Source organism: Dipodomys merriami, unplaced genomic scaffold, assembly GCF_024711535.1.
Source record: "Dipodomys merriami isolate MVZ:Mamm:240054 unplaced genomic scaffold, mDipMer1.0.p SCAF_25, whole genome shotgun sequence".
Lineage (NCBI taxonomy): Eukaryota > Metazoa > Chordata > Mammalia > Rodentia > Heteromyidae > Dipodomys > Dipodomys merriami.
In genome coordinates this window covers 15,741,510-15,768,836 of record NW_027203937.1, presented here as the reverse complement: position 1 = coordinate 15,768,836, position 27,327 = coordinate 15,741,510, and the positions used below count along the sequence as shown (strand labels likewise).

Below are 27,327 nucleotides of genomic sequence, written 5' to 3'. Positions count from 1 at the left end.
GGCAAGTCTGGGTACACAGCTTGGCCCGTGGCTCTGCTGTCCTCCGCCTTGCATAAAAGTTTTTAATGTCCATGGCTTTGCATAAAATAATTGTTATGATCCATGCTGCTCTTTTGAAAGTAAATAAGGTTGTAGGTATGGGTTGAATATTGGTTTCCCTCCAAAAAAAGAATTTGTTGTTGTTGTTTTTGTTGGTCATGAGCGTGAACTCTGGGCCTGGGCCCTGTACCTCAACTCTTCAGCTCATGGCTAGCGCTCTACCACTTGAGCCACAGCACCACTTCTGGCTTTTTCTGCCAGAATCAAACCCAGGGCCTCATGCATGCAAGGCAAGCACTCTACCACTGAGCCACCTTCCCAGCCCTCCTTCCAAAATTCTTATGTCTGAACTTAATACTCAGTTTGATAAGTGTTAAGAGGTGGGGCCTTCGTTGAGTGTTAAGTCACTTGGCATTAGTGCCATTATGAGGTAGAATCTCTTATTCAAACTGCCTCATACCCCTCCAGAAGGAGGAAGTTGTACAGCTATGAAGAAAAGTCCATACAGTACACTGGATCTATTGGTGCCTTGATCTTGAGTTCCTTGTCTCCACAAATGAAAAATAAACTCCTAGTGTTCATGTTTTAAATGACTCAGTCTTAAGGTAGTAAGTAGCCCAAATGGAGTAAGATGTTGGGAATGGATGCTCAAGCAAAGTGGGGTTGAGCTGAAATACAGATCCAACCTTCAAACAAAGTTTTATTTATAAGAAAAAGGGACAATAAATTAAAGAACTATTTACATGGGGGTACCAGGAGGGGAGCAGTGCTGTGCCTGAGTTCTCCTGCCTCTACCTCCAACTCAGGCTGTTCATCTGAGTCACCTGTCCAGGCTCTGGATGATGGTGACACATCCATGGGAGCTGGTGCAGCGCTGCAGGGGTGGCTGGGCCTCCACCTGCCCACTGCTGGGGTCAAAGGTGAAGACCCTGTCAGTGCTTTCCCCACGATCATCTCTCCCACCAAGGATGTGGACCTTCCCATCGCACACTGTCACTCCACAGCTCTCCTATGGACACACAGAATGACAATTATCTATGAGGTCCAATCTTTGGTCCCCTCAGTTCCTAGCTGGCCAGACCAGTTAACAGTACAGACTATGAACAGGTAGCATGGATGGATGGCAGGGAGACAGAAAATAGGTGGGCCTGAGTTAAAGTTCTGTCTCCTGACCCTTAGTAAATGAATGGCCTAGAAAAGTCATGTAACTGCTCTGGGCCTTAGATTTCCTCATCTGCAGTGTGTGAAGAGTGGCTACCATTACAGGGTTCTCTTCACAGTTAAGCAGTTATATAAAGCATTGAATATAGTACCTTGTCTGGCATCTGATAAGTACACTAGAAATAATAATTACACCCTTAGGATGTCAGACTTAAAAGTCAGAAATCTTGGGATTACTGAAGGCCACACTTCTATAGTCTCTTGAATTTCAGGGAAGAGGGAGCCAAGGAGCTGTAGGAATGAGAACTTCCAGGACCTGGAAGTTTGCCCTTTAGGGTTAGGTAAGGCTTACTGGATCTGCCTCACTTAAGGCTCCAGCCCAGGCTCTGCCCTAATATGGCTTAATTGGCCAGCCTCTAAGGCCAGTCTGTTCATGTGTGAAATGCAAGGTTGATCACCCAGACAAGCTAAAGAACAATGTAAAACCACTTACCCAGAGTCATGCCTGAGACCAACCACCTCCACGTTACACAGCCTTACAAACAGATTGGTTCTCCAGAATGGACTTGGGTAAGGACCATGCCAGGAGCCTCTCTACTTACCACAGGCCTGGGGAGGACAGCCACCTCCCCCCAGACATCTGTGTCCGGGTCATAGGTGAAGATTTTGTTCATGAGGCCTCCCACTACATAGATGGTGTCCTCGAGGGAGACAGCCTCAAGACACCGCAGTGAGAAGGGCGCCGGTGACCGCAGGCTCCACTGGTCCTCTTTGGGGTCCAGACACTGCACCTGAGGGGCAGAAAAGCAGGGCTGATAAAGCTTCCCCCAGTGACCGTACTACCCACATGCTTCCACCCCTCTCTCGGGATGCTGAGCAGAACACCATCTATGTCCACTGGGCATCTGGGAGGTAGGAGACCTGCTGACCCTGTCCTCTGGTGCTCAGCCTAGTTCTACTTTTTCTCCCCAGCTCCTGCACATCCTTTGTTAAAAGCTGACTCATCTTTCAAATGCCATCAGCTCAAATGCCTCCCCATCTTCAAAGCCTTCCCCACAGAGGAACAGTGTCTCTTTTGATGGAAGAGAACAGTCACCTTAGGGAATTAGTCTTTTGAGCATGTCTCATCAAGTGGGGAGAAGTGTCTCAGGAGACAGGTCCTCTCTGCAGGTCCCTGCAGAGATGTGTGTCTAGCCACATGCCCTAGCAACCTTTCCCTGTGCTCTGGGGTCAGGAGTGATTGTAGCCGAGGTGTCTTGCAACCCCACTCCTTGCTACAATGGTCCATGGCTTCCCAGGCTCATAGTTGTTTATGATTCCCTGACCCTTTAATATTTAACAAAAATTGTTGTTAACAGTAATGTGCAGAGGGGTTACCATTACATAAGTCAGGTAAAGAGTACATTTCTTCTTGGACAATATCACCCTTTCCCATGCTCTCCTGGCCCCTTTCTGAGGATACATACCTCTATCTGGCTGCCTGTTCACCTTCATCCCAGTTTCTCTGTTGTTTTTGTGGAGACCCACAGAATGGCTGCTGCATGATGACAGTATAAAATGAGCTGCCTAAAGCTGATGCCCTGGGAAGTTCTGGAAAGTTTGCTAGAACAGTGGTGTCTGAGGATAGGGAGGAGTGGAGCGGTTCTAATTTGGGAAGGATTCTGGTCTCAGGACCACAAGACTGTGAGGGTGTCAGGGGTGGAGAAGTTGTGACAAGAAGGTTCATTTTTGGGGCTGGGAAGTTGGCTCAGTGGTAGAGCGCTTGCCTTGCATGCCTGAGGCCCTGGGTTCGATTCCTCAGCACCACATAAGCAAAAAGAAAAAAGCCGGAAGTGGCGCTGTGGCTCAAGTGGTAGAGCACTGGCCTTGAGCTGAAGAGCTGAGGGACAGTGCTCAGGCCCAGAGTTCAGGCCCCACAACCGGACCAAAAAAAAAAAAAAAGAAGGTTCATTTTTATTCAGAAAGCTCAAATGCCCAACAGTAAAGCATAGGTATACTACAGTTTATCACTCAGTGGATTATTACTGCTGCTCAAATGATGGCTGGAGAATTCTGTGTAGAGTGCTCATACTGAACTGAGACTAGGAAGCAGAAGGTCAAGTTTTACAGTCAGAAGAAAACAAATAATAGAATAGTGAAAGCCAATTCTGTGGTAGCTGGGAAGCCACCACACCAAAATATTCACAATAGTTGTCCCTAGATGGTGGGACAGTAGGTCACTATTTCTTATTTCAATATTATTATTTTTCCTTTTTTTTTTTTTTTTTTTGCCAGTCCTGGGGCTAGAATTCAGGGCCTTTGCACTGTCCCTGAGCTTCTATTTTTTTTTGTTCAAGGCTAGCAGTCTTTAGCCACAGCACCACTTCCAGTTTTTCTGTTTATGTGGTACTGAGGAATCGAACCCAGGGTTTCATGCTCTACCACTAAGCTACCTTTCCAGCCTTCAATACTATTTTTGGGGGGGGGGGTGAGGAAAACCATTTTAATCCTACCCCTGCTTCATTTCATTTCTTAAGACCTATAAAACCGCAGTGGCTCACGCCTGTAATAATAACTACTAGAGGCTGAGGTTCAAAGCCAGCTTGCGCAGGAAAGTCCCAGAGACTCTTATCTCCAATTAGTCACCAAAAATCAGCTGGAAGTGGGTTTGTGGCTTAAGTGGTAGAGCTCTGGCCTTGAGTACAAAAGGTCAGGGGTAGTGCCCAATACTGGGTTCAAGCCCTAGTACCGACAAACAACCTCTATGAAACGTGTATGGACGTCCGACCCCGAGGAGACCAAGCATTCTGCTGACCTACAGGACCCTTGAGATCCTTTCTCTGAGATAATGTCCTCGTCTGAAAGCCGGAGCCTCGTGGGCTGCTGATCGACACACTTGGGTCTAGCCTGGCACATGGCCTTCCTGCAGCATCCCACGCCCCCTGCCCCTGCAGCCCCCGCCCTGAGCCCACCGTGTTGGTGTTGAGGCCGTCCTGCCCAGCGCCCGCGATCACGTAGAGCCGGCCCGCGCAGGGCGCCACCGCCGCCGAGCTCACGGCCGTGGGTAGGGGGGCGACGGCCACCCACGTGTTGGAGAAGGGGTCGTAGCGCTCCACGCTGCACAAACGCCGCAAGCCGTCGAAGCCGCCCACCGCAAACAGCTGCGAGGATAGGGGTGGAGGGTGCCCAGAGTTACAGCCGTAAGGAACCCCGCAGCCCCATCACGTGTGTGCGTGCGCGCACCACTGCGCGCGCGCGCGCGCGCACACACACACACACACACACACACACACACACACACACACACACACAGACACACACACACACACACACACACACACACACACACACGGTGCTCCTTTAGTTCCTGAACCTCCTGAGCTGCTTCCTCTCCTCGAACAGGGATTAATGAGGCAGGCTTAGAGCTGCAAGGCATGGCACCAAGCTGATAACAGGGAGTCATTTATTAGGGGTTTTACCACCCTACTTAGCCTTAAGGAGCACTTTTATGATTCTAACTTTGGGATGTAGTTTACAAAAGTTAGGCGTATATATAGATATATATTACACATATACATTATGTGCATATACATTATATATATATACATATGTATGCATTCTAGATAACTTATATGTCTTAGATGGTAGTCAAGGTTCAATCCTACATTGTTTAGCCCCAGAGCCTACAGATACCCACACACTACTTATTGTTAGCATTCTCATTATTGTGTGACCTTGGGCAAGACTCTCATTTCTGTTGTTTTTTTTTGGGGGGGGAGGGGGGTCTGGTCATGGGGCCTGAACTCTGGGCCTGGGCGCTGTCCCTCAGCTCTTCAGCTCAAGGCTAGTGCTTTACCACTTGAGCCACAGCGCCACTTCCGGCTTTTTTCTTTTTGCTTATGTGGTGCTGAGGAATCGAACTCAGGGCCTCATGCATGCAAGGCAAGCGCTCTACCACTGAGCCACCTTCTCAGCCCCAAGACTTTCTCTCGTTTCAGGCCTTCTTACAAAGAATAATTCTGGGGGTGCTGATGGAGTGACTCTGGGGTAAAGTGCCTGCCTAAAGGGTCCTGGAGGGAGTTTTCCCTCAGGATAGTCATAGATCTGTTCTCTGGGTCCCAGGATAGCAGCTTGCTGCAGGTACCTACCTGCCCCTGCAAGGCTACCATCTTGTGTCTCCACCTGCCCTTGAGCATGGAAGCTACCTTGATCCAGGTATGCAGGTGGGAGCTAAACATCCACACATCACGGCTGTTGATGTGGCCTCCTAAGGAGAAATAAGTAGCTATTGCTCCAGGTCCTCTCACTACCCTCCCAGTGCCCCCCAAGGAACCAGCATGTCAGATCCAAAGACAAGCATTAAGGATGTGCTGGGGACAAGGCAACACAGAGCCACCTGTACAGGAAGGGCAGAGGTAATCAGTAATCAACCCTTCTTCACCTTTATGCTTTCTAGTCCCTTCCCTCCTTGAGGTGGTGGGATGATTACACCCGCTTAGGGATTGCTGAAGACCACCTGGCCTTTTGTTAGAGGCAAGGATCAAACCCAGAGCTTAACCTCAAGGGTCAAGCCCAGCATTCAGCTGAAGGACACAACATATTGCTTCAGCCAGTAACAGCAGGTTATCAGGAAAAGTCTAGCTCCCTGGGTGGACTGCAGTAAAGAAGGAAGTGTGTGAGAGGTGATGAACCAATCCCATGGGGCTTCTGCCACAGTCCCACCCTCACCAGAAACGTAGATGTCATTTCGAAGAGCACAGGCAGCGAACTCTGAGCGAGTGTAGCCAGGCAAGCTGGGCAGCGGGGTCCAGCATTGGCTCTCCGGGTGGTAGGCATCAGCAAAAGGCAGCTTCAGGAGACCCTTTCGGTCACAACCGCCGACAACAACGATCACTTCAGCTAGGTCCATGAATCTGGCATAGGATCAACCAGGGCTTATTGTCTCCCACCCAAGTTGCCAACCTTTGTCACCCTCTTGCTGACCATGCAATTCAGCTGTTCTGCCCTTCCATACCTTGGCCCCACACTGGACCCTGACACTTCCAACACTCTTTCTTGGTATTGAAGAAAGAAAATCTCTAATTCTCAATCTATACTCACCACTAAGTAACAGAAAAAATAGTTATAAAAGCCTTTGCCCTTTCCCTAGGAAAAAAAAATTAGAACTGTTTAATCTTTAAAATGGATCCATCAGCTAGGAATTAGGAGGGAGAAAAAGACTGGACTATGACTACATTTTTCTGACCTCCATCCTCAACTGCTAATCTCTCTTTTCTCTGTGTGTGTGGTAATGTGGCTAGGCAGGTGTTCTACCATTTTAGCCTTGTCCCTGCCCACAAAAAAAAATCCAATACCGCCTTCCCCTCCCCGCCACTACTAGGGCTTCAACTTGTGTTTGCTAGGCAAGCACTCTATTACATGTCACACTCTAGTTCTCCAGATGGTAACCCACCTCCTCTCTCTAGCTTGAACTCAAGGTCTCTTCCTGGACTTTGTTGCTCTTTGGCACTCTTATCACTTAAGCCATATTTCCAGTCCAACGTTTTCCATCTATCTAGGCTGGTTTTCAATGTGATCCTCCCAAGTCTCAGCGTCTTGAGTAAAGACTATAGGTGTGAGTCACTGCACCCAACTCCTATATACATGTCTTAAAGCCATTCCCTATTCACTGATTCCTTTGGACAGGGCTCCTCAGCAATGCATCTCCTTCCCCCACTGACCCTTCAACAAACCCTTTAGCCAGCGGTTCGCGACTCTCTCCACAAATCCTAAACATTGGACCTGGGATTAGTCAGAGATGGGGTAGAGGTACAGTGTCAACTCTGTTTTCTGTCTCAGGTGAGGGATGGGAAGGTGGTGGGGTTTGGGGTGACCATTAATGGAGGACGACTTCACCTATACTTTCCCAGGCTGGCGTAGCAGGGGCCCAAGTAGGCCTTTTACCCCCACCCCTTCCCCCCTCCATGCTCATACTAGTTCTATGGGTTCCCAGATTACAAATCTCAGCAGGCTGTGCCCAGTAAGCGCTCGGCATTGTAGATGGGAGGCTACAGAATAGAGTGAGTGGAGGTGAGGGTTCCTGTCTCCCTAACTGGAACAATTCCACAAGGCAGGTAGGCAGGCCTGCGCCAGCCTAGGAGATGAATAAAGTCCAAGTTAATTCGGGCATGGCTGTGGAAGGAGCTGGCTTTCAGTGACTCGGGGGATGGCGGAGGAAAGAGCTGGAGGCTGACTCCGCAGAGGCGATGGGGAGGCGGCCCTACCTCCGCGGCCGGGCCCGCAGCGCGCCGGCCTCGCGGCCCAGGATGAAGCAGGCGCGGGCCTCGAGCAGCAGCGGCCGGCACTCGCCGCAGGCCCTCAGCAGCTCGTCGGCCTCCACCTTCTCCAGGAAGTAGGCGGGCGCCAGCAGCGGCAGGCGCACGTGCTCCAGCAGGCGCCGCAGCTGCCCGCGGCGGGCCGGCGCGTCGTGGCGCACCCAGCGCATGGCCGCCTCGAACACGGCCTCCTCGCGCGCCACACCCAGAGCGGGGTCGGCCAACAGCGTCGCCAGCTCGTCGGGGGTCAGCTCCAGGAAGTCGGCGTGGCGCGCCACCTCGGCGAACGCCTGGCGCAGCACGCGGCCGCAGCGCTCGGCCAGCGGAGCGAGCGAGAAGGCGGCGGCCACGCGGCGCAGCGCCAGGCTGTTGGCGGCGCGCAGGCGGCCCTCGAGGAAGCGCGCGCACGCCTCGCGCAGCCCCGCCACGCCCAGCCGCTCCGCCAGCGCCAGCACCGCGGCCGCCTCGTCCTCGGCGCGCAGCCGCACGCCCGCGCCGTACACGTAGTCCAGTACCACCGCCAGCGCCGCCGCCGCCGTCGGCCCCGAGCCCCGGGACTCGGGCACCACCGACACCACCGCCAGCCCGCGTTCCGGCCGGCCGGCGGCGAACAAACCGCGGAAGTAGGTGCTGCCCGCGCTGAGCGCGGCGCGGTGGCACGGGAAGTCGCGGCCCCCGGCGCGCAGCACCACGTCGGTGAGGGTGCCGCTCAGCCGGTATGCGTTGAGCGTCTGCAGGACGCGCTGCGCGTGGCACGACGCCGCGCACGGAGCCTCGCAGCCCGGCTCCGGGTCCTCGGGCCCGGGGGCCTCTCGCATCCTATGGAGCAGAGAACAAAGATAGCGTTGGGAAATCCCTCTGGCGGGAGCAGGCTTGGCTCAGCGCACACCCCCGTGTATGCTAGGTTGTAGGCGCGCATTCGTTCAGCAGCCTTCCAGCCACCCACTGGGAGTCCTGGCTGCACTGATCTAGTCTTGTCTGTCTCCCTCCAACCCCCGTTTTCCCCTCCACCCCCTCTTCTCTCCCCTTTTTCTTTTTTTGTCGGCCTTGGGGCTTGAACTCTGGGCGTAGGCACCACCCTTAGCTTTTTCACTCAAGGCTAGCACTCTACCAATTTGAGCCACAGCTCTACTGCTGGTTTTCTGGTGATTAATCGGAGATAAGAGTCTCACGGGAGACTGGGAAGGTGGCTCAGTGGTAGAGCGCTTGCCTTGCACGCATGAGGTCATGAGTTCGATTCCTCAGCACCACATAAGCAGAAAAAGCCGGAAGTGGTGCTGTGGTTCAAGTGGTAGAGCGCTAGCCTTGAGCTGAAGAGCTGAGGGACAGCACCAAGGCCCAGAGTTCAGGCCCCATGACCAATTAAAGAAAGAAAAAAAGTCTCGTGGACTTTATTGTCCAGGCTGGCTTTGAACCACAATCCTCAGATCTTAGCCTCCTGAGTTGGTAAGATTACAGGCATGAGCCACTGGCGCTCAGTCTTGTGTGGACTGATTTCAGTCACAGCGCTCTTTCTGTTCTTCAGACTGCTAAGCTCATTCCCTATCAATCTCTGCTGGAGACAGATGGCAGACCCTTAAATAGGGAAATTTGAGCAGAGTCCAATAAATGAACGATTTGCAAATGTTTAAGCGGTATTTGGGGACTCCACATGGCCACATGGCTACCAACAAACAAAAGGGCGTATTCCTAGTCACAGGGGGATGACAGGAAGGGTCCTGGAACTTGGGACAAAATTATGTAGGGAGGAGCTGTGGACAAGGTATTCAGGCCTTGAGAATACTCCTCTGGTCTGTGCCACTATCCAGTACTATCCACTACACCAGTCCTCTATCCTGCCTCCTCCAGATCTGTAGGCTGGTTACCCTTAGGCTGAACCTTGATTGATGCTCTTTAATGTCTGCTCCGCCCTCCACGGCACTCACTGTTTACAGCTGAGTGTTTTAAACAACTACTTAGTGAAAGCCTTTTCTGTGTCAGGCAGTGAGCAAGACAACTATATGCAGCTTCGCAGAGCTCACAGCTTGGCAGGGGTACTTCTGGGAAATGTAGAGAATTAGGGGGGACCTTTTAGAAGGGACAGTAAACCCAGGAAAGGTTAATCAAGGAAGAGGATCTTGGAGGAAGACCTCCAAACTGAGAAGGATGGGCAGAATTAGCCAACTAAGGGTGAGGGAGCCCAGGGGAGGATGTGTCTAGCTGCTGGGAAGTAGAAAGCAGCAGCTGTGAGGAGGATTATGAGGTTCTGATCCTCCCCTTCGTTCTTCTGTCTGGGCTCAAAAACACGATCATAATGCCTATAGTTGTAACTGAGGAACTGACTCACTATGAAAAGTGCTAAGTCCTTAGTACTTAATGAAGGTTTCCTTGTCTTGTGTAGACTCATGCAAAAAGGAGCACACCACATGTGCTTGTTGCTTTTGTGAACATAATTTGAACTGATCTTCCCAACCCTGAGAAATGTCTTTAGTCATACACCACCACCACCCTTTTTTTTCTTTTTCTTTGGCAGTCCTAGGGCTTGAACTCAAGGCTTGGGCACTGTCCCATAGCTTCTTTTTGCTCAAGGCTAGTACTCTATCACTTGAGCCACAGCGCTACTTCTGGCTTTTTCTGTTTACTGAGAAATCAAACCCAGGGCTTCATGCATGCTAGGCAAGTACTGTACATTTCCAGCCCCCATTCCTAGCTTTTTAAAGCTTGTCATGAGGAAACAAGCACACAGAGGGAACTTGGCCTTCTGAGTTAGCTGTGAGAATGGGAGCGGGACGAATGTCTGTGAACATTGTGTGCTGTTAGGTCTTGTTCCCTATAAGCATATAACTAATATTTGCATGCTTCCAGGGACAAGAAGCTCTCTTCTTTATGTGGCAGCTCCCTACAGGGGGATTCGGGCTCTGCCCTCTGCCCCTTGTCTCTTTCCATTCTCCTGATCTCAGGTCCTATCCAGGATCAGCCTGGCTTGTATGGCTTATGCCTGGATCATCTTGGGCAATGGATCTCCTCCTGCCTCAACATCACAAGAAATGAAATGTTTCCAGTGGACACATAAGTTCGCTGCTTTTGCCCAAGTAGAGGGGGCTGGGTCTTGAAGCTGTGTGGCTCCAAGTTCTGCCCGCTTAGTCCCTCTAATGCATTCACCTGGATTGGGGGTGTGTTCTTGAGGAGCATGCTGCGTGTACTGTGGACAGCCACAGGAGATCCCCTTAGCATCTAGGGGACTTCTCCCAGCTCTTCTTCTTCCACCCTGGAGATTGCCAGGGTGAGGGCTGAAGAGTACCTGGATGGTCAGATCATGGAAAGTAGGGGTTGCCAGGCAAGGCTCTATCTGTAATGTCCTCTCATCTCAGCAGAGTCTAGACACTTCATGCCAAGAGTCAGACACAGACCTTTGAGAGACCCAGCCTGTAAACTTGGCTCAACACACCACCCTCCCCATCTCCTCCTCACCTAACATCTACTCACAACACATGCTTAGACTTGTGGCCAACACCCAGTCAGCTCAGAATCCTAAACTACCCCCAGGTACCTGGGACTTACCTGGCCACCCCCTCTCCTGGGACTCTGAGGCTGATGCTCAGGAAGGGATCACTTCTGTCAGTGCCTGCACCCTGTCTTCACTCTGCCTGTGCCGGCCAGAGCTCAGGCTTTAATGTCTCTGCTGCTCTGCCCAGACTTGGGCTCAGGCTCAGCTGTGGGAGGACAAAGGGGCTGGACGCCAGGGAGAGGGAAGGAGGAAGGGGGAGGGGTGGATGCTGGGCTTTTGTTTCACTCTTGGACCAGCCCTGGAAGCAGGGGATAGGAGGAAGCACAGGATCCACTGTGTATAACTGCAGGGTCTGGTTTGGGGCCATAATGAAACTGTGTGTGTGTGTGTGTGTGTGTGTGTGTGTGTGTGTGTGTGTGTGTGTGTGTGCGTGCGTGTGTGTGTGTGTCTGCCTTGGGTAGATGAGATAGTTGTCAGTGTGTCGTTGTTCCAGGTACCTATGTGTGAATATGGCAGTGTGTGGAACATAGTGACTGTCTCATTGGGGGTATCCTGGATGCATGGATAGGTGACTATATAGCCACATGTGACCAAGAATGTGACTGTCATAGTTATGGATCAAAGTTCTGGCCTCTGTGTGACTGTGCTGAACCTATGTTCCTGATTTGTAGCAGGCATATCATTGTAGGATTTTGCCTGGCCATTTCTTTGTGTCTGGGTGTCTCTGTGATTGTTATTTTTCTATGTGTCAGAGGTTTGTATCTCTGAATTGTATGATGTCCCAGCTATGTATACCCATAGATCAGGTGTCTGTAGACATCTATGTATGTGTATGAGACAGGGGTCTGTCTATGTATGTGTGTGCTTACAGTGTGTGGCCTTGCTTTTTGTGTGTGTCTGTGTACATGTGTAGATGGGTGCTGGCCCCTTGGAGGGACACAGCATGGCACTGGGCTGGTTGAACAGGATGGAGGAGAAAACGAGGCAGATCTGGGACAGATCTGCCTGAACCTAGAAGGGGATTCTAAGTGGGTACTGGCTCACTGCTACCTGGCAAGGAGGGGACTTGCCTTCATGGCAAGGAACAGCAATTTGAAGAGATTGTCCTGACAAAATCCTGTACGGGGCCCCAGGCACCTGGCCTTGGTGACACTGCTGTGAGCTTGTACAACCCTGGCCTGATTACTGTCCAGCTTGACTCTTTCCTGCAGCAGGAGGGAATGCAGATGTGTTGGATTGCTAACACACTTGGGAGAGAGTGAGAGAAAGCCACATGCTGCAAGGAGATGCCCTTGCTGGGTATAATAGGAGAGGAGCCAGTGTGTACCACAGGCCATAGGCTAAGCTAAGGATGGAGACTGGACCAGCTATAAGTCTAGCAGATGGCTGCTCTCCTGCATTGCCGGAGTAGAGGGAGGCAGCAAACTGACCTTGGACTTGGAGTAGTTTAGGGTCCTGGTGGTGATAGAATGTAGCTCACTGCCTGCTTAGGACCCTGACCTCTCACCCCTTCTCTCCCATCCATTTAAAAAGACTCTAGGATGTCTCAAGCTGCCCAAGTGTGTCCAAGAGTGTCAGACACCCTGGCTAATGGACCCGGGGAAAGGGAAGGTCTGTCTTCTTTCCTCAGTAGGCTCCCAGAGGCTATCTAGGGTTTGTCAGTGTCCACCCCCCCCCCTTATTCCTGTCCCAGCAGCTCTGTTTTACTCACTGCCTATGCCAGGGACAGGTGACAGCTGACTTCTGCTCCAGGAAGAATCTACCAGGTATTCTGTGGGAAGGGTGAGTCAGGTGAGTTCCCTCAGTCCTGAGGGGCTGTCTTAGAGGTTAATATGGGGGACCCAGTGGCAGTCAGACCTTTGGAAGGGGCTGTTTCTCTTTCCTCAAAGAAGGTAACAATATCAGATTGCAAGAATTTTACCCTGAAGAGTTTGGAGAAGAGACTGGCATTTATTTAAAGCAGCCTGGAGCTGAGTGTTTAGCCACTCCCAAAATACAGCTCAAATCATGCAATCTCAGATGAAGCTGACTTAACACCTGCCCTAATCTACTGCCGACTCCTCCTTGGAGAGAGCAAAAGGCAGAAACCACCAAAGATGGAAAGATAGAAGGGCATACTTTGGCCCAAGGGGTATATTTTATTTTATTTTTTTGGGGGGTCCGGTCATGGGGCCTAAACTCTGGGCCTGGGCGCTGTCCCTCAGCTCTTCAGCTCAAGGCTAGTGCTGTACCGCTTGAGCCACAGCTTTTTTTCTTTTTGCTTATGTGATACTGAGGAATCGAACCCAGGGCCTCAGGCATGCAAGGCAAGCGCTCTACCACTGAGCCACCTTCCCAGCCCTATATTTTAGCTTTTAATCCAGGTGTCTACTGTGCCTGCCTTACCCAGGCAAAGCCCAGGGGAGAAGTGAGGGCTGACCCCTGCTGTGGGGAAGTCATCTCTCTGCTGAGGGTTCGTTCTCCTTAGACAAGGGCCAGAACATCGCCATGAGCCATGAAGGAGCTGCTGGACCTACTCCCCATCCCTGCCTCAGACCCAGGAGAATCTCCCCTGCGTGCACTGGGCTGCTCCTGGCTGGTAATGGAATATGGTACAGGCTAGAGTCAGAATGTGGGTGGGGGCCTGGCTTCACCTCTTCTAAGCTGTATGGACTTAGAGAGTCACTCTGCCTCTCCAGGCCTGACTTCCCACCCATACTATAGAGATACTGGTCCCCCATGGCAGAACTGCTAAACCTCTAGCATCATGGCTGACCCAGGGTGGAAGCTAACCATCCTGCCACTGTCTCCGTCATCTTTGACAGCAGTCCTTCTTCATATCCCAGGTCAGAACCGAATCCCAAACCTTGCATGCGGTGTGCCACCCTCCTGCCCACAATTCAAAGACAACACATATCAAGATGGCAGCTTTAATCATCCTGGCCAAGGCCCCCCCAGCTCCCTTCACTTTTTGGCCACACCCCCACACGTGACAGAGCCCAGCACATTTTGGCCCTGCCCTGTGGCCATCACTGTGGAACCTGAGGTTGTTTCAGTCTCTGGATCTCCTGGGCCCCAGGGCTACACATGCCCCACAGGCCTGTTGGACACTTGGGCTGAGAAAGAACAGCCCTGTGAGCCTGTACTTCTGGCCATCTCAGCTGCTTCTAGGGCACATGGCTTGAGCCCTTCCTGGGGCAGGGGCTGGAGGTGGTGGGAGGCTGGTTGGGAGGAGGACATGTCTGCACCATGCCTGCTGGCTTTCCTCTTGGACTGAACCTCCTTGTGCTTTGAGATAAAGTGGAGAACAGAGCTGCCGGGGCTGGGGTGGAGGACCATCTCAGGTCCTCAAGGCAGGATAGAGAAATGGAAATGTCAGTTGCTTCACAACACAGACAGGTTGACAGACACATGTGGGCACAGTGAGCATCCCACCCTTCATTGCCTCTGTGGATGTGGCGTGGCCCAGCGACTTGTCAAAGCTTCCAGGCTGGGATATGAGGGAGAAATGAAAGAATGAGACCAGGGGACCAGGCCACCAGGCCCAGGCACCACATTTCCCAGAAAGAGGAGCCCCAGGCCTGCAGGGGCATCTGAGAGGCTGGAGTCTTGGCCAGCTGGGCCTCAGGAGTGGAGACTCCTCCAAGAGAGGCCGAGACTGACAAGGGTTAGAGCCCGTGAGGAAATTGTGGAGGAGCTCCCAGAGCCCTCCAAGTCCAAACAGCTTCTGCCAGCAATCCTGGGCTCAACTGGTACTATGTCCCATACAGGCTGGGACCGACGGGTCTTCAGCTAGCGCCCACTATGGTCTGTGAAGGTCTTGCTGCGACTGCCGCCCCCTCGAGGGCCCACAGGGGTGGTGCTGTTGGTGTATGTGTCATAACTGCTGTCTGAACACACAGATAGCTCATCCGAGACCTCCACACCATCGCTGATCTCTGTTGGACCAGAGGGGACAGAATGTGAGTGCGAGGATGGGTCCTGAGGATGGCGTCGGGTGGAGAAATAAGAGTGCCCTGTAAATCCTTGTGTGACACTTAAGAGACTGATGTAGCCACCGGTCCTGGTGTTGAACCTGTTGGCATTCAGGGCACCTCCTTCGTCTCTGCTGAACACTGTCCTTGCCTCAGTCTCCTGCTTCCTGAACAGAAAACCCTCCACAGGCTCTTGAGCTTGTTTTTACTCTCCTTAGGGCTCCTCCCTTAAGGGTGAACTCTTGTCAACACCTCCTTTTCCTGATACTTGGCATTGGCCTCCTGGAAGTCTCAGGCTGAGATGGGGCCTCCTCATGGGCACATCCATCAGGCCAGCTCTTGCTTTCCCTCAACCCTGGTCACATTCTCTGTGGCTGCTGCATCCCTCAGTGAGCACAGCTCTCCAAGGACATCTGTGTTCTAATACTACAGAATGCTGGGCACACAGCCCAGGTTCAGGAACGCTCTGCTGAGTTGGCATGGGCCTGTAGAGTGCTTTTGGTTCCTGATGCCTCTGATTGCCTCTGAACCCTTGTTTCCTACCAGAACACCTGCCTTCTTTCACCCTCTGAGCCCCGCCTCTCCACACCACCCAGGGACCACCTGCTATCCTTCACTCTCACCACCTGTAATCTCCCTCACTCTCCACCTCAGTATTCACGGGAGAGCTCCAGTGACACCCACTTTTCCACATCTGTGTATAGCTGCCACTTCCACCAGACTGGGGAGGTTGGCAGGGGTGAAGTCATCATTTGTAGATTCCATGGATGAAGCAGGCAAAGGGGTTGAGCCTTCAAAAAGTCTCCCTGAATGTCACCCCATCTACTAACCACAGTGTTGATAGAGCTGACTGTGGGTAGACATGTGTTTCTATATATACTGTTGCTCCATATGGACCTGGTGAGTGTGGTGAACATATGGTGTGTGGACCACTGAGACCAGGCCTTGCCTTGGCCCAGCTGTGGGCAGCTCACCTGAGAAGATGAGTTTCTCCTTCATGATGCTGACGTCCCGGCTGGTCCGGCGCACGGCCGCACTCAGCATGATCTGCTCAGGGTTGTAGCTCCGTATGCCACCCAAGCGCCACCTGCAGAGATGTCCTGTGGGCATCAGGTCCTCCCCCTCCCTTCGTGGAGCAGAGACCCTGCCCACTTCTAGAGCTTTTCTAGATGTGGTCTGAGAGGCTCCCTATGCAAATGGAGGAAACTGAGGCCCAGAGAGGGGCAGAGGAGGGGCTCAGGTCAGAGATCAGCCAAGGCTCTCTTGCCTCCCTCTCATCCTCAGGACCCTAAATCTGCAACTGTCTAGAAAGATGATTTGGTTATTTCTGTTTCAGGTGCCTCCAGTTCTGCACCTGGTTGTCTTTTTGTTTCTGTTTGATTTTTGTGCTGGTAGTGGGGCTTAAACTCGGCCTTGCATTTTTGCATTCTATCATTTGAGCCACACCTCTACTTCCAGCTTTTTGCTGGTTGGCTGGAGATAACAGCCTCTCAGGTTTGTCTGTCCAGGCTGGTTTTTATATCATGATCCTCAGATCTCAGCCTTTTGAGTAGCTAGGATTTATAGAGCTGAGCCACCAGTGCCTGGCTACTTCCTTCCTCTCTGGGAAGGAAGAGATTTAACTCTGGCGGACACTTAGTTTAGGAAGTAGCAGCTAAGGCCTCCTACAGATCCACTATCATGACAGGCAGAGTGAGCCCAACTAGTCCCAGAGAAGTCAGGAGATATGCAGGTGAGGACAGATGGCAGTGGCTCTTTACTCAGAGCTGGCTCTCACAGTTTGCCACAGCAAGGGTTTTAGAGATACTTGGGAAGGTGCCATGCACTGTTCTAGCCACCCTAGTAGGAGGCATAACCCAGAAAATTAATGCTTTCGGTGGTGGAGAAGGCAGCAGGGCAGGGTAAAAATGAATCAACCATAGGCTGAGAGGTAGGCTGCCATGTAGAGGGACCAGGACAATGAGGGGAGGACTCAAGTTCTGGTCCCCAGCCCAGGGCAATAGTTTTTTCTGTAGTAGCTCCCCTGAACAACCCCCAAATCTCTGGCCTATGAACTGGACTTTTCTTAGGACCTAGGTAGAAGGACTCATGATCCCTACCCCTGTCTCACTAAGAAGAGGGGTGGGACCCCAAGGGACTGAACCCTACTTGGCTGAGGGGGCAGCCAAGACTCCACAGAAATTAATTGCAAATTTCTAGCTGGAGTCAACACAGTAGAAACGGACAGAAGGCTGATCAGAGCGGACAAAATTGAGGCAGTCAAGGGGGAGCAGAAGGCACTTACACCTTCGCTAGGCTAACCTCCCTTTGAATCCTTGATAGTAAGGACTATCCTCTGACTCACTTGGTGCCCAGCCTTAGCCTCAGATGCCTACCATATTGTGGGTACTGAACAAGCATCTGTTGAGTGAATAAACGGGACAATGAGGCCCATATTCTCCCCCTTCCCGCAGCACCATCAAGCTCCATCAAACTGCTCCTGACCCCCCCTCCCCAGGACCCCAGGGGCCCAGCACCATACTCAGTAGCACTGTGAAGTCTGCAGACTCTGCAGGTAGAGGAGTTGACTAAAATGATCCTCTGCTGGCTTCAGTCCCACAGCCAGGGAGCATGTTTTAGAAGTGCGTCAGGGAAGCCTCCTGACCCAGGAGGACCACAGGCACCAGACCAAGGCAGGGCTTAGATCCCTAAGACCTGAGTTTTACTTTGGAAATGAACATTGAAACCCAGGAGGAAAGTGTCAAGCCAAGTCTTGGCAGCTAGGAACATGGGGGCAGGAAGCCATATGGGGCCCTCCCCAGGGGTATTTAGGGGGTGGGAACAGGGAGAGGAACAGGGGTGGGAATCAGACAGGAGTGAAAAAAGAAAGAGTTGGGAGAGACAAAGAAATATAAACAGAGAGCATGGACCCTAGAAGAGGAAGCCAGAGAGGCAAAAGCCACTGGGGGCAGGGCAGGGAGAGAGAGAAAACAAACTGGGAGTTTGCATCAGGCAAAACTTCCCTGAGTGCTATACTCAGACAGGGACCCTGTCCCCGAGGGAGACACTGGTGCTGAGGGAGGCTAGGTTGTGCGTGTGTGTGTGCGTGCATGCGTGCGTGCGTACGTGCGTGCGTGCGTGTGTGTGTGTGTGTGTTGTATGTGAAGGACATGCTGGTCACTACCAGCAGAAGCTATAGTAAGACTAGAAAGGTCAGGGACACACACAGCAAGATGGGAAGGGCAAATCCCAGCACTGAGACAGGATTGCAAGTTCAAGGCCAGTCTGAGCTGAGTACTGAGACCTTACCTAAAAAAAAAAATTGCAGAGAAGATTGTTGCAGGGGGAAAAGGAGGGTTAGTGCTTCAGGCAGGGGTCAGCGAGGGTGACCCAGGCACAGGGCTCAGTGCATGGCATATTATCAGACAAAACTGGAGAAGGGGATGGCCAGAAAGAGGAACAGGAGGAGGAGGAGGACCACACCAGAATTACCTGATCAAGTGATAGCTGTGAGATGCCAGAGTGCAGCAGAGAGGGGGAGGGGAGAGAGGAGGGACATGCGCCGATCAGAGCAGGATGGACAGAGAGAGAACATCAGTCAAGAATCAACCCAGCCCCTTGGTTGCTGGCTGGCCTGGGGCCCCAGGCTGGCCCTAAACCCTCCCCTGAACCACCCAGACCACCCACTTCAGCCAATCCTTGCTGGCCTGAGGGATGGGGCTTTTCAGCTTGGCAGGGGTCAGTGCTGTGGGAAACAAACCCATGCCCTGGGTAACAGAGGGCAGATTTGCCAGAGCCTACATAGCAGGTTAGGGCAGAGATTGGCTCTGGATTCCTAGCTGGGTGCTCTATCCCCTAAGCTAGTCCGCCTCTGCTGAGGGAGGAGGACCTGAGGCCTCTGGCAGTCCCTCCTAGTCTCCTTGCCAAGGGCTCAAGGCTGGGAGCAGCTTCACCTGGCTAGGGGGGTGGGGAAGCTGGGCTGGACCTGCCAAGGGGCAGAAAGGTCATGAATACATCAGAGCCTACTCACTTCTGGACCACGAAGATGCCGACGATGAGGGTGAAGGAGATCAGGTCAGCGGTGACCCACATGAGGCAGTATTCCTCTGGGGGCTGTGGACAGAAGGCAAGGCCAGCTCCCAGTTATGGCCCATTCAAACCACAGGTCCATGACTAGTAAGCAGGGGACTTGAGGGCTTCTGGCTTTATTTTGTGGGGGTAGGCCCTAGGCACTGTGTGCCTAGGTAGGTCTGTGTGTATGTGTGTATATGAAGGCATGTGTGTGCACACAGGGTAGAAGTAGAATGTGTTCAAGCTGTATGTACTTAAGGTGGTCAAAAAAAGAGCCTAGCAATGGAAGATGGTTACTGTGTGTGGATGCCAGTGTCACATGACTCACAGGTGGGCAAATGCAAGCCTGTAAACAGATGTGCAGTGCCTGTGAACAGGTGTGTGGCTTCAACTAGGAGCACAGGGGCTGGGAGTGCAAAGCTTCATCCCACTAGGGCAGGAGCTGTACATCAACCTGTCCGTCAGTGCTCCATCCTGGAGGAGCCTGGGAGGTTTGTAACGATGACATACAGGGGAGACTGAAGAACAGAGCCTTTAGGGCTTGGAAGGGGTTGTGAAAGAGCCCAGGATCTGAAGCCCATGACGGGTTCCCATTTTTTGGTTCTCTCCGGTTCTCTTCTGGCTTCACCTCTCTTGGGGTCTCATTCCTATCTGTCTCTCCCCAGTTCCCCTAACTCCCTAGTCCCCCCGGGAGCCATCCATAGCTCAGCTCTGACCTGCTGACCCTGCCACTCTTCGTCCCACAAGCAGCCCTCAATCCTTGGAGGTAGAGCCTCTACTGGGCTCCCCAGGCTTGGGGCAGAGTGGGGACTGAAAGTTAGCCAATCTGCAGGGTCTCAGTCAACTGATCCAAATATGTTCTGTTCATTCTTCTCTGAGCAGACTTCCACGTTCCCAGTTCTCACCCTGATGGTAGCCTTTGTTTTCTTTCCTTTAAAAACCAAATATAACAAACTCCCAAAACAAAATAAACCCCCAAACCAGAAACACCCAGTAGCTATTGTCTGCTTGATGTGTTCTTCCCTGTGGGTCAGGCCCAGGGGCCTCCAACACCTCAGTCCCCAGCAGTTGTGGGGTCTGTTTGGAGTCTGTACCCCTGCCTCAGACATCACACTTGAGACCTCCCCAGTTCTTGCTGAGGGGTGGGGCAGCCCCTAAGCAGTCTTCTGATCTGTCCCCCTAGGTGTCCTCTGGCCACCTCAGTCTCCAACTCACCATGATCCAGAGTGGAGAGGGCACCTGGGACAAGGTGTGGGAGTTGTCAGAGGTGACGGACGGGACCCCTGCACACCACAGCAGGGAGAAGAGCCAGGGCGCGTTGACGGTGTACAGGTTTACACTCAGATTCCAGGATGCGTAGTCCCTGGGCAGGGGACAGAGCTTGATCAGCCCAGGACTCTGGCTGCCGGGGGCAGGAAGTAGTTGTAAAGCAGCCCCTCACAGCTATTCCTGTGGGAAGCAATGTCCTCACCCAAGGACCAGGCTCATGGCAGACCCAGCTCTGCACATGCTCGCACCTCCCCTTTCTGAGCCACGTGGGCCCCGCCCCTGTGGATCCATCCTTCCCTGTGCCTGGCTGTGCCTGGACTGGGGGACACTCAGTCCGCCCCCCCCAGATGAGTTAGGGCCACAGGGCAGGCACCTGAGCTCCTGGCGGGACACCTGAGTGTAGCGCAGGTTCAGCCGCTGGATGTGGCCTTTCCGCAGGCTCGCCATGGTCTCCTTGGACCCTGACGTTTGCTGGAAGCCAGGTGCCAACTTCTGCACTAGGGGCCTCTGCCTGTTAGGCAGCCACATAACCTGCAGGCGAGAGATGTGGTAGTCAGGCTTCTAGTCTGTCAAATTGGGTAAGAGGCCCTAGCCCTCCCAGAGTCCACGTAGGGATGTGCAAGGGGCTGGAACTGTGGCTTGGGTGGAACTGTTATTGCAGGTGGCTTGTCCATAGCTGTAATACACAGGGCCAACCAACTCTGGAGCTTCCCTTCCTCGTACAAGGACAACAAAAGCATAATTCAACATCCACCACCCTGCATTCATAGGGTGGCCTCCCATTCCTGGGGTCCCAAATGACTGCATGATACTTTGTGTTCTCTGAAGTGACCAGAGGGCCTAGGGCACACCTCTGAACAGCTCAAAGTACTGGCTAGTCCCCCACCTGTCCCATAAGGACACAGCCAGGGATGTGCAGGGCAGGCAGTCATCATTTTACAAACAAGAGAGCTGAAGTCTGGAGGGGAGATGGGTGCATTGATGCCACCTGGCATGGGTCTTTATTGCATGGGGGTGGCAGCGGGCCTCACCTGGTGCTGTGGGAAGCCTGAGTGCAGCACGGTCTCCAGGGTGATGTTGAGGAAGCTGGTGAGGTAGGGGTGCTCACGGGGTGGGTCATGCAGGTTGAGCAGCACCGTGGCATTGCCCTTGGCCAGCTCCAGGAGCTCTGCCAGACTACAGATGGACTGGTTCTGGGCCTCCCTGTGGTCTGAGGGTGACAGGGAGCTGGCCGTCCAGAAGGGGTCAGTCTGGTAGAGGAAGGGGCACACAAAGCTGTGTCACCAACCCTTGGGGGGCCTTTGCATACCTTCCTGAAAACTTAGCATGGAGACTCCTGGTCTGCCAGCATCTGCGGTGTGTGTGTGAGTCTGTGGTCCTAGAAGGTCCTGAACCTCAGCTTTCTATCCCATGTCCACTTCCCAGAGAACAACTTGCTTGGGGCTTCTCCCAGTCCCCAGAACTTTCCACCTCAGAACACTTGAAACCAGAAACTACCTTGCCTTTAGAGCCACTGCATTAACATCCTGTTAACCACCCACGTCCCCTTCCGCCTTTCCTGATGAGGGAGACAGAAGCAATTGCTAACCAGCCTGCCTGGGGTCATCTGAGATGACAGCCACCGCCTCTCTCACTTCTCAGGGTCCCTGCTGCCCCTCCCAGGCCTAGAATTGGGCCCAGTGCAGACAGACCTTCAGAAACCACTGGCCAGCGTTGAGCCTCTGCAGGACGGTCCAGTTGAGCATGGCAGAAGGCCTGTGGGCGAGCTCTGGGAACACCTGCTCCACGTTAGTGGTGCGTCGCAGAGTAGCATCATGCATGAGGAAGGGGATGCCATCCAGACTATGGGAGAGGGAGCTGCTGTCACAGCCTACCCGGGCTTTCACCCGCCCACCACTGCTCCCTTATTCACTCCTCCCTAATCATGGTGGGGCCCTGGTGGCTCTGGCCCTCTCTGGGCTGCAGACTCCTCATCTGTATGGGAGGGACAGTGGGATGGCATCACTCCAAAGGGCCAATACTCTGGCTCTCTATCAGGATCATATTGGGGTGTGTGTGTGTGTGTGTGTGTGTGTGTGTGTGTGTGTGTGGTGTGTGTGTGTGTGTGTGTGTGTGTGTGTGTGTGTGTGTGTGTGTGTGTGTGTGTGTGTGTGTGTGTGTGTGTGTGTGTGTGTGTGTGTGTATGGGGGGACTGCTCAAAGAGTGTTGGAAAAAGCCTGATCCTATTCTTAGCAAACCTTGAAGGTAGATTCTGCCTCATTTCATAATGGGGAAACTGAGGATAGCAGAAGGAAGTTCCTACCTCAAGGTCCATGGACACTAAGTGGTGGAATCTGGCTTAAAAAATCAAGTCCATGCAGGTCCGTAATAACAGTGCCAAGGTAGGCCCTGTGACAAGTTCCACCCCCCCCCATTCCTATCTACCCCACCAGGCTGTCAATAGCTCATAGGCTATCTTTATGTGAAATTGAAAAAAGGCATCTATGACCCTCTTCCTCAAAGCATTTTACCACCATCTGCTGGAAAGGTGAGACCAACACTTACTTCTAGCCTTTCTACATTGAGGACACTGTCCTCACTTACATGGTGCCCTTGTTTAGTGCCCAACTTGTGCAACTCTGTATGACAGCCCTACCCTTCTCCCCCTCTCTCAGCTGATATGACTTGTGTGGCTTTTCCCTGCCATTTATACTAACATGTATTCATATATCTGCAGGCAAAAAATGAGTATGACATTTTTGTTATTATCATTCTATAACTTGCTAACTTCACTTACCCAAATGTTTGAGCATTATCATGAAAACAGACAGATCTAGCTTTCCTTCAAGTGAATTTGACCCCCTGATCTTCACCCCACCTGCCTAAACCAAGTGTCTTTTCTCTCTCCCCTACTTTTTATCCAAGAGTTCAGCACAACATTCATTTGCACAAAAAGGATGCCCCAAGCCTCCACCCTTCCATCTCCAAGGCTCTGGGACAGGTAGTTCCATCTGGATACAGATGCCATGGGGTGAGGAAGAGGTGCCCCCACATACCTGACGGTGACATCAGCCTGGAGCCCAAACAGCTTCTGCTCTAGGGCCTTCCGGAAGGACATCAGCGTGTGCTCTGGGGCAAGCTGGGGAGGAAGGAGTGTGAGGGCTCATGTGTGGGGCTGGGTTAGCCTGGTTGTCATTCTAGCTCCTCTACCCAGGAGCTACATGACCCAGGGAACTCACAGAGCTTCTCAGAAGCTCTGTTTCCTCACCTGCTAAGTCAGATCCACCTTGAAGGGTGTTTTTTGGAAGCGAGGCAGACATGATAGTTTGTGTAGATGTGTACAAATACCTGACATATAGCTAACACTTAATAAATAGTAGCCCTGACTGTTAACTCATCCCTTCTCTACCAAGGTACTACTCTATACTCTGGAAGCAGGAAGCCTTTTCACAGGCCTAGGAGTCCAAGACAATGTGTGAGGCATGGAGACTGAACACTTTCTTCCCTCTTGATTATTCCCTGGTGGAGGAAGACAGGGTGGAGTTTCAGTGGGGTGACAAGTTTCCTCATCTATACAAACAGCACTATTCTAGAATGATACATGAACCAAGTCCCCTTGCACATCACCTGACTGACACAGAAAATGATTTAGAATGGCAAGCCTGTGGCAGAGGTATGGAAACATCCAGCTATAGCCTTGACTCTACGGTAGATCTGGGGCTAAGGGTACAGATCTCCGTTTGCATACTGGTTCCTCATCTGCCCTGGGGGATCCGCTCACCATTCTCTGAGGTCTTCAGGCTGGGAGAATCAGGGTTCTGTTTCTCTCTTTGGCTGTCCTACCCTTTGCTGCCACTGGGGGTCAGCACCGAACTAGGAATTGGGTTAAGGCCAGGTGCCTGGGGCTGGAGGACAGAGAGAGGGAGGGTGGGAAGATGGATGAGAGGGTCAAGAGTGCAATGGATTCCCCCAATTGCTCTCAATTCCACCTTATCTCTCTCTGACCACAACTCAACACATTCCCCTCTGCTGGGAGGCATCCAGGGAATGACAAGGGCTTTGGAGTTGGCAAGAAGGAGCAATCCACTTCCCACTGGGCAGCCTGAGGCCTCAGTTTCTTTAGCTATATAAAATGGGCTCATGTTATCCACCTGGTAGGCATATAACAGATGCCGGAGACCTGAGACCAGAGACTTGTACACAGTAGGGACTTCATAATGTAAGCTCTTCTCTTTCTCCATTCTTGGAGCTGAGCTACTAAATACCTTCAGAGTCAGCCTGGGTTTGGTGCTGATCTCTTATACAAAAGCATGGAATCCTAGCCTTCACTTCCTAGGCTTTAGGAAGTCTCCCAAATCACATGAGTGGAATTCTGGATCTTCATCTCAGAGCTCCCACCTCCCTCTGGCAAGTCCAAAGAGGGTCCTGCTGCCCGGAGCACATAGGGGAGAAGTAGAAGGGTACATTCTCGCTAGCAGAACAGTATGTGAGAGCCTCTTCTGTGGATCTACTCCTCCAAATACTGAAGTCCACACAGGGACAACACATGGGACACACTGACAGGGGGGTACACTCAGGGTTACTGCAATCAGAACCCCATGACCAACCATCTGAAGACCCCCTGACGAGACACATGATGCACAGGGACAGAGGCGGTCCTAGTTGATGCCTCAAAACCCATCACTAAGCTGGGTGCTAGTGGCTCACAACTATCACCCTAGCTATTCAGGAAGCTGAGACCTGGAGGACTGTAGGTTTGAAACCAGCCTGGAAAGAAAAGTCCATGATATTCCATCTCCAGTTACTCAGCAAAATGCTGGAATGGAGGCATGGCTCAAGGGGGAAGAGGATCAGCCATGAACAAGAGCCTGAGGCCTCGAGTTTAAAAAAAAAAAAAAAAAAAGGAAGCCACCAGTAAAAGTTGACCTCACAGGAGAAAGATGGAGTAAAACAGTGATTAACAGAGGCTGGGAAGGGGCGGGGAGAGGAGGGGCTAGGAGAGGCAGGAGGAATAAATTCTGGTAGTCAATGGCATGTAGGGAGACTATAACAAGTAATAATTTACTGTACATTTCAAAATAAGAGAAAAATTTGTATTGTTTCCAAAATATGAAATGATAAATGTTTGAGGAGGTATACATGCCAATCACCTTGATTTGATCACTACATATTGTACACATGTATGGAAATAACATGTCATGACCCATACATATGCACAGTTCAAACAAATAAATGATCAAATAAACATCACAAGGATGCAGTAAGCCAGATGCACACTGTGAGAAATTCTGTAGGACAAATGACAACTTGGGCAGATCAACAGCATAAGGAGAAATGGGGAGAGGATGATCATCCACTACAAGATACTTAGGAGCCAGGCATTACCCAGATGGATTTCTAACAAGTGAACTATAAAAAGATGTTTTGGAGACAACAAAGGAAAATTGAACATGGATTTGCTATTAGATCATATTAAGGAATCACTGTTAATTTGGTTAGGTATAATAACAGCATTGTGGTTGAAAAAAAATGTACTTAGCCAGGTGCGGTGACTCAAGCCTATAATCCTAGCTCTTTGGGAGGCAGAGATGGGAGATCATGGTTTGCAGTATCATGCACCTGTCATTCCCAAAGAGAATAAGAGGTGCCACTGCCAGCACAGGAAGGGATGGGAGGGTACCAAGGTCCAGCTCACAGGGTCTAGCCTGTGAGTCATCTAGAAAATAATACCCCCCAGTTCATGTATGGGGGAGGACTTTCAGGAGGATTTGCAGCTCTTTGGATATATTTTTCTTTCCTTCCTTCTTTCTTTCTGCTTTTTCTTTTTCATAGTGCTGGGGATAGAACTAGGGCCTCACCCATGCTAGGCAAGTGCTCAGCTACACTCTTAGCCCAGACATATCCTTTTAACACCATGGTTTTGTACAGTCACTTTACTACCCAGTGGCACAGTGGAATGTCCCAGATGCCCCCTAGGGGTGGAGACTGATACTGTTCCTGCTGAGAAGCTGAGTTCAAAAGAGGGGCTTTAAGGGATCCCAATAAATACCAGGAACTTCCTAGTAGACAGTGTATATCTGGATACTGCTATGTTACTTCCTGCTTCTCACATCCTGCAGTGGGCACTGTCAATAATCCCATGGTACAGGAGGAAGCCAGGCACAGAGTAGACAGAACTCTGGTTCCCATAGCCAGTTAGGGGCCAGGCTGGGCTCCTGCCCAAGCAGCAGGGCTTTGGAGCCTGTCCCCTCAGCCTTGGCTCTCCTGCAGAGTACAGGACATCTCAGTGGTTGGACCCCATACTGACTTTAACTATCTTTTCTTTTCTTTCCATTTCAGCCTGGCTCAACTGCCTTCTCTGGGGAGCTGTGCCAGCCTCTCTTCCCCTTGGGCCTGACACAATATCAGTTGCCTGGCTGCAGCCCCAGGCCCTTTACCCAACTGCCCTCTCCTGGTCCTCTTGACCTAAGAGCCTAAAACCCTCCTGCACTTCCATGCCTCAGGATAAGAGTTCAACCTATCTAGTGAGATATTTTCTGGGATCTTTCCCTTTGGTCCCATCCAGGTTCTCTGGGATTTCCACCTGTCCTTCTGATACAGTTGTCCCATCGCTCTAGGGTCTATTTCTATTATTATGCTAATATGTCACCTCTATTTCCTGGCAAAGCCTTCTCCTGGAGTGGCTGCTATGCCCACGCCCACACACTCTGTTAGGACATTTGGGTTACACTCACCATGGGGGCCCCGCGGTGGCCAATGAGAGCAGGCTTGGGGCCCAGATCCTTTTTCTCCATGATGCAGGGAGAGGAGATGGTGAGAGGGGCCAGGTAGAGGGCAAAGACCACAGCGAAGAAGGTACAGAGGATGGTCACCTGGGAGGCTGCAGACATGGGCCATGAACACTGGGCTCCCTCTAGCCCCAACCAGAGCCCTTGAGTAAGGGTTTAGGGTGCAGGCTCAGAGGGACAGTCTTTTTGTGTGGCACATGTGCCCACTCTGATATGGGGTCGTGTCAGAATACAGTGCAAGGCTGATGGCATCTATGAGCCAGTCTTAGCCAGACCTCAACAATGAGGGATCTACCTCAGCCCCAAGC

At 51.9% G+C, this 27,327-nt stretch overlaps 2 protein-coding genes across 4 annotated transcripts in view; both read right to left on the bottom strand.

Moving 5' to 3' along the window:
• Positions 1 to 730: 730 nt before the first annotated feature.
• Klhl35 (kelch like family member 35) lies at positions 731 to 8,312 on the bottom strand. The gene is made up of 6 exons (XM_070034664.1): positions 7,443 to 8,312; positions 5,908 to 6,092; positions 5,328 to 5,446; positions 4,152 to 4,340; positions 1,803 to 1,991; positions 731 to 1,048 (listed from the first exon to the last, which is right to left on the bottom strand). The coding sequence occupies exons 1-6, from the start codon at positions 8,309 to 8,311 to the stop codon at positions 860 to 862; spliced, it is 1,740 nt and encodes a 579-aa protein (XP_069890765.1). The 5' UTR covers position 8,312; the 3' UTR covers positions 731 to 859.
• Positions 8,313 to 13,888: 5,576 nt separating this feature from the next.
• Gdpd5 (glycerophosphodiester phosphodiesterase domain containing 5) overlaps positions 13,889 to 27,327 on the bottom strand; it is an 84,967-nt gene continuing 71,528 nt past the window's right edge. For 2 of the 3 annotated variants that reach the window (XM_070034990.1, XM_070034991.1), the window contains exons 8-17: positions 26,966 to 27,111; positions 23,288 to 23,370; positions 21,944 to 22,094; positions 21,284 to 21,502; positions 20,626 to 20,783; positions 20,199 to 20,346; positions 18,943 to 19,025; positions 18,405 to 18,419; positions 15,908 to 16,020; positions 13,889 to 14,897 (exon numbers count right to left, since the gene is read on the bottom strand). In XM_070034990.1, coding sequence (XP_069891091.1) covers positions 14,752 to 14,897; positions 15,908 to 16,020; positions 18,405 to 18,419; positions 18,943 to 19,025; positions 20,199 to 20,346; positions 20,626 to 20,783; positions 21,284 to 21,502; positions 21,944 to 22,094; positions 23,288 to 23,370; positions 26,966 to 27,111 — 1,262 coding nt within the window. In that variant the 3' untranslated portion in view covers positions 13,889 to 14,751. The remainder of the gene's footprint in view (positions 14,898 to 15,907; positions 16,021 to 18,404; positions 18,420 to 18,942; positions 19,026 to 20,198; positions 20,347 to 20,625; positions 20,784 to 21,283; positions 21,503 to 21,943; positions 22,095 to 23,287; positions 23,371 to 26,965; positions 27,112 to 27,327) is intronic. The other variant, XM_070034992.1, reaches the window with a different exon arrangement.

Bases quoted from the DNA above. Each gene is read 5' to 3' on its own strand.
- Klhl35 (XM_070034664.1), bottom strand. From the start codon at position 8,311: ATGCGAGAGGCCCCCGGGCCCGAGGACCCGGAGCCGGGCTGCGAGGCT. The intron at 6,093-7,442 runs GTAGGGCCGCCT...ATCCTATGCCAG, and splicing joins CTGCGGGCCCGGCCGCGGAG to ATTCATGGACCTAGCTGAAG. The intron at 4,341-5,327 runs GTAGGTACCTGC...CTATCCTCGCAG, and splicing joins TGGTAGCCTTGCAGGGGCAG to CTGTTTGCGGTGGGCGGCTT.